General features: G+C 50.2%; 1 protein-coding gene across 1 annotated transcript in view; it reads left to right on the top strand.

The window, feature by feature from the left end:
• Nucleotides 1-1,397: 1,397 nt before the first annotated feature.
• The window catches only part of LOC106723262 (immunoglobulin-like and fibronectin type III domain-containing protein 1), a gene marked incomplete at its 3' end in the record, with an annotated part of 4,199 nt that continues 2,960 nt past the window's right edge, over nucleotides 1,398-2,636 (top strand). Inside the window, 1 exon segment of the mRNA XM_025195228.1 lies at nucleotides 1,398-1,431. Within this exon segment, the coding sequence (XP_025051013.1) occupies nucleotides 1,398-1,431 (34 nt within the window).

Raw genomic sequence — 2,636 nt, 5'->3', positions numbered from 1 at the left:
AGCCCAGCAGGGCTGTGCCCCACCCTAGCACAGCTGTCACCAGTACAGTCCCTGCTGGTGTGTCCGGTGATTGTGCAGGCGCTAGGTCCTTGGCAGTTGGACAACCCTGGTATAGACAGTAGGAATAAAGGTGGGGAGTGAAGTGACTGACGGAGTGAGATACTGTGTAGGTGTATCATAGTCATTGCGAGAAAGCAGCAGCCTCTCAAATGCTACATACTTGGGGAAACACTGAAAAGCAGCTACAGCATCTGTGCTTGGAACTGCAGTGATCTGAGGTGCACAGTTGCTGGACAATCCACCCAGCAGTAGGAAGTCTCTTTCTGGTGCTGATACAACTGAATGGATAGTCTGCTTTATGGGTTCATGTTTTCTTGTTTTGCTCTGACTTGGGAGGATTTCTGCTTTACCATTGCATAGCTTGGAGGTGGGATGGTTAACCCACACCACATCCATTATTGCACTGCAGCAGCCCTCTAGTCCAACGGTCAGCAGCCTGCAGGCCACAACGGTACGACCTTGCACAAAGGATTGGTGGCAGGGAGCTGCACTGTACTGCCTGTCCTCTCCACTGCAGAGCCTGTTCCACAGCTTCTGAGCTTCCCGCACTGGGGACAGGTCAGGAATCTGAATTGCGGGTGAGTGCAGGCAGCTGGCTGCTTTGAGGGGCAGAGACTTCTGGGCCACAGCATGATGGGGAGTGGAGTGGGGTTATAACCTCTGGCCTGCACCTACAGAAGACCACCTGTTGTGGTCTGTTCAGGGCATCGCATCTCCAGCAGAGGCCCGTTCATGAGCCAGATGAGATGCATGCTTTGTGATTTGGGGTTCTTTTTGATATGGGTGTACATAGGCTGCTAAATATTGTTACCCCTGCCTTTTCTTCCACCTAGGTAATGTGTGCATGGTGACTGGAGGTGATAACTTGGCTGTGTTGGTGTGATCACGAACTGGGAGAGACAGCCCGCCAGCAGCTTATTCCCCAGCCATGGGAAATGCGGGCAGGCTCTGCAAAACAAAAAAAAGAATTGGGCACTTCACTGTAACAGTGACAAAAGCCACCAAACTGAAACGGTGGGTTTTTAATAGTCAAAATTAAAAACCTACCATTTCAACTTAGGGGTCTAAATCCCTGTCACGTGTACAAGCGGCCTTGGATTCTTGGCTGAACAGTGTTTCCAGCTTCAGTGGAAAGTGCAGAGAATGGGCTTAGCCAGTTATGGACAAGTTCCCTCGGGTGGAAGAGGACGTAGAACAGCCTTTTGCTTCCTGGGCAAGGGCACTACCCTCTTGGCTATTATGTAGAAAGTGCATGGCAGCAGCTCCTTCTCTGTTTAAGTTCTTGTGTGAAACAACTGTAGCTTCTGTGTGGTAGGCATGCTTTCCATGCTCAGAGCATGCCTATTGGATCAGATACCTTTGCGGACCTAGGTGAGAAGTTAGAGAGATTTAGGGTCAAATCACCTCTGGATTAGGTAGGAGAGACTTGTTCAAAGTCCTGGGGGTGATGGGGGAGCCTAGAAGCTGCATCTTCTCTTTCTTATACAAGTTCCCTATGTCACAGCCATTTGGGCTAAGGCATGGGAGATTCCTTCTTTTGTCTAAAACCTTCCTAGTCCTAGGTTTTTGCAAGGTAGAATTTTGTACCAGGACTAGTAGTGTTGAGGCAGGGTGCTAATTAACTGATTAATTGAGGCAGTTTAGCAAAACTGCCCAGTAAATGAACAGGGGTAGAGCCCCAACTTTCATCACGTTGTTAGCCTGCAGCCTGGCTGTAACCTGACCGGAAATACTTAATTAAGAATAAAGAAACTACACAAGATCGTAGAAAGGGTTGGAAGGGACCTCAGGAGGTCATCTAGCTAGTCCAACCCCCAGGTCATCTAGTCCAACCCCCATGGAGGGATGATAACAATAACTATGTTCAACAAATGACAACAATTCAACAGCAGTTGAATATCAATTGCAACAACGCAGTATATGTGCAAGAATAGCAATCCATAACCAGTACTCACCCAAGAGAGGGTGCTAGACATCAATATCAAGCTCTGACCTGCTGTTGGTACTTGCTGCAGCCGCACCTCTAACAGCCTTGCACAGTCACTGCAGAGCGTTACCTCCCCAGACCCTCACCTTGCATCCACTCACTGTTCAGGCACAGACACAGACCCACGGATGAGATATTGGCTGCTCTGAGCCCTCGTTCACTCTGCATTCGATCTGTGCTCATGCTCTCCGACTCCCTCCTTGGAGTCCCGGCTGCAGGCGTTCCTTGTTCAAACCTTCGATGGCCATCGGACAGACCACACCAGCACACATCTGCTTGCATGCAGTGCCACATCCCACATACACTGTTCAGGCACAGAACAGTGGGGAGGTAAAAACAGTGGTTTTAAATACGGTGCTGTTTTTGCCTCCCGTCTGGTCAGCAATAGACAGCGGGGCTGCCAGGGCCCCTCGGCCAATCAGCGGCAAGTGGCAAAAATGGCAACATATTTAAAACTATGGCTTTTGCCTTGCCGCTGATTAGGAGCGAGCGGCAAGCAGTGTGGCCCCTCTGCCAATCAGTGGTGCGGGGCATACAGGGGAACCAAAGGAGCCGCTGTGCAGCCCATTTCCACCATGAATTCGGGAGG

The sequence above is a fragment of the Alligator sinensis genome, unplaced genomic scaffold (assembly GCF_000455745.1).
Source record: "Alligator sinensis unplaced genomic scaffold, ASM45574v1 scaffold1348_1, whole genome shotgun sequence".
Lineage (NCBI taxonomy): Eukaryota > Metazoa > Chordata > Crocodylia > Alligatoridae > Alligator > Alligator sinensis.
The sequence above is the reverse complement of the archived record's forward strand: the minus strand, read 5'-3'. Positions and strand labels throughout refer to the sequence as shown.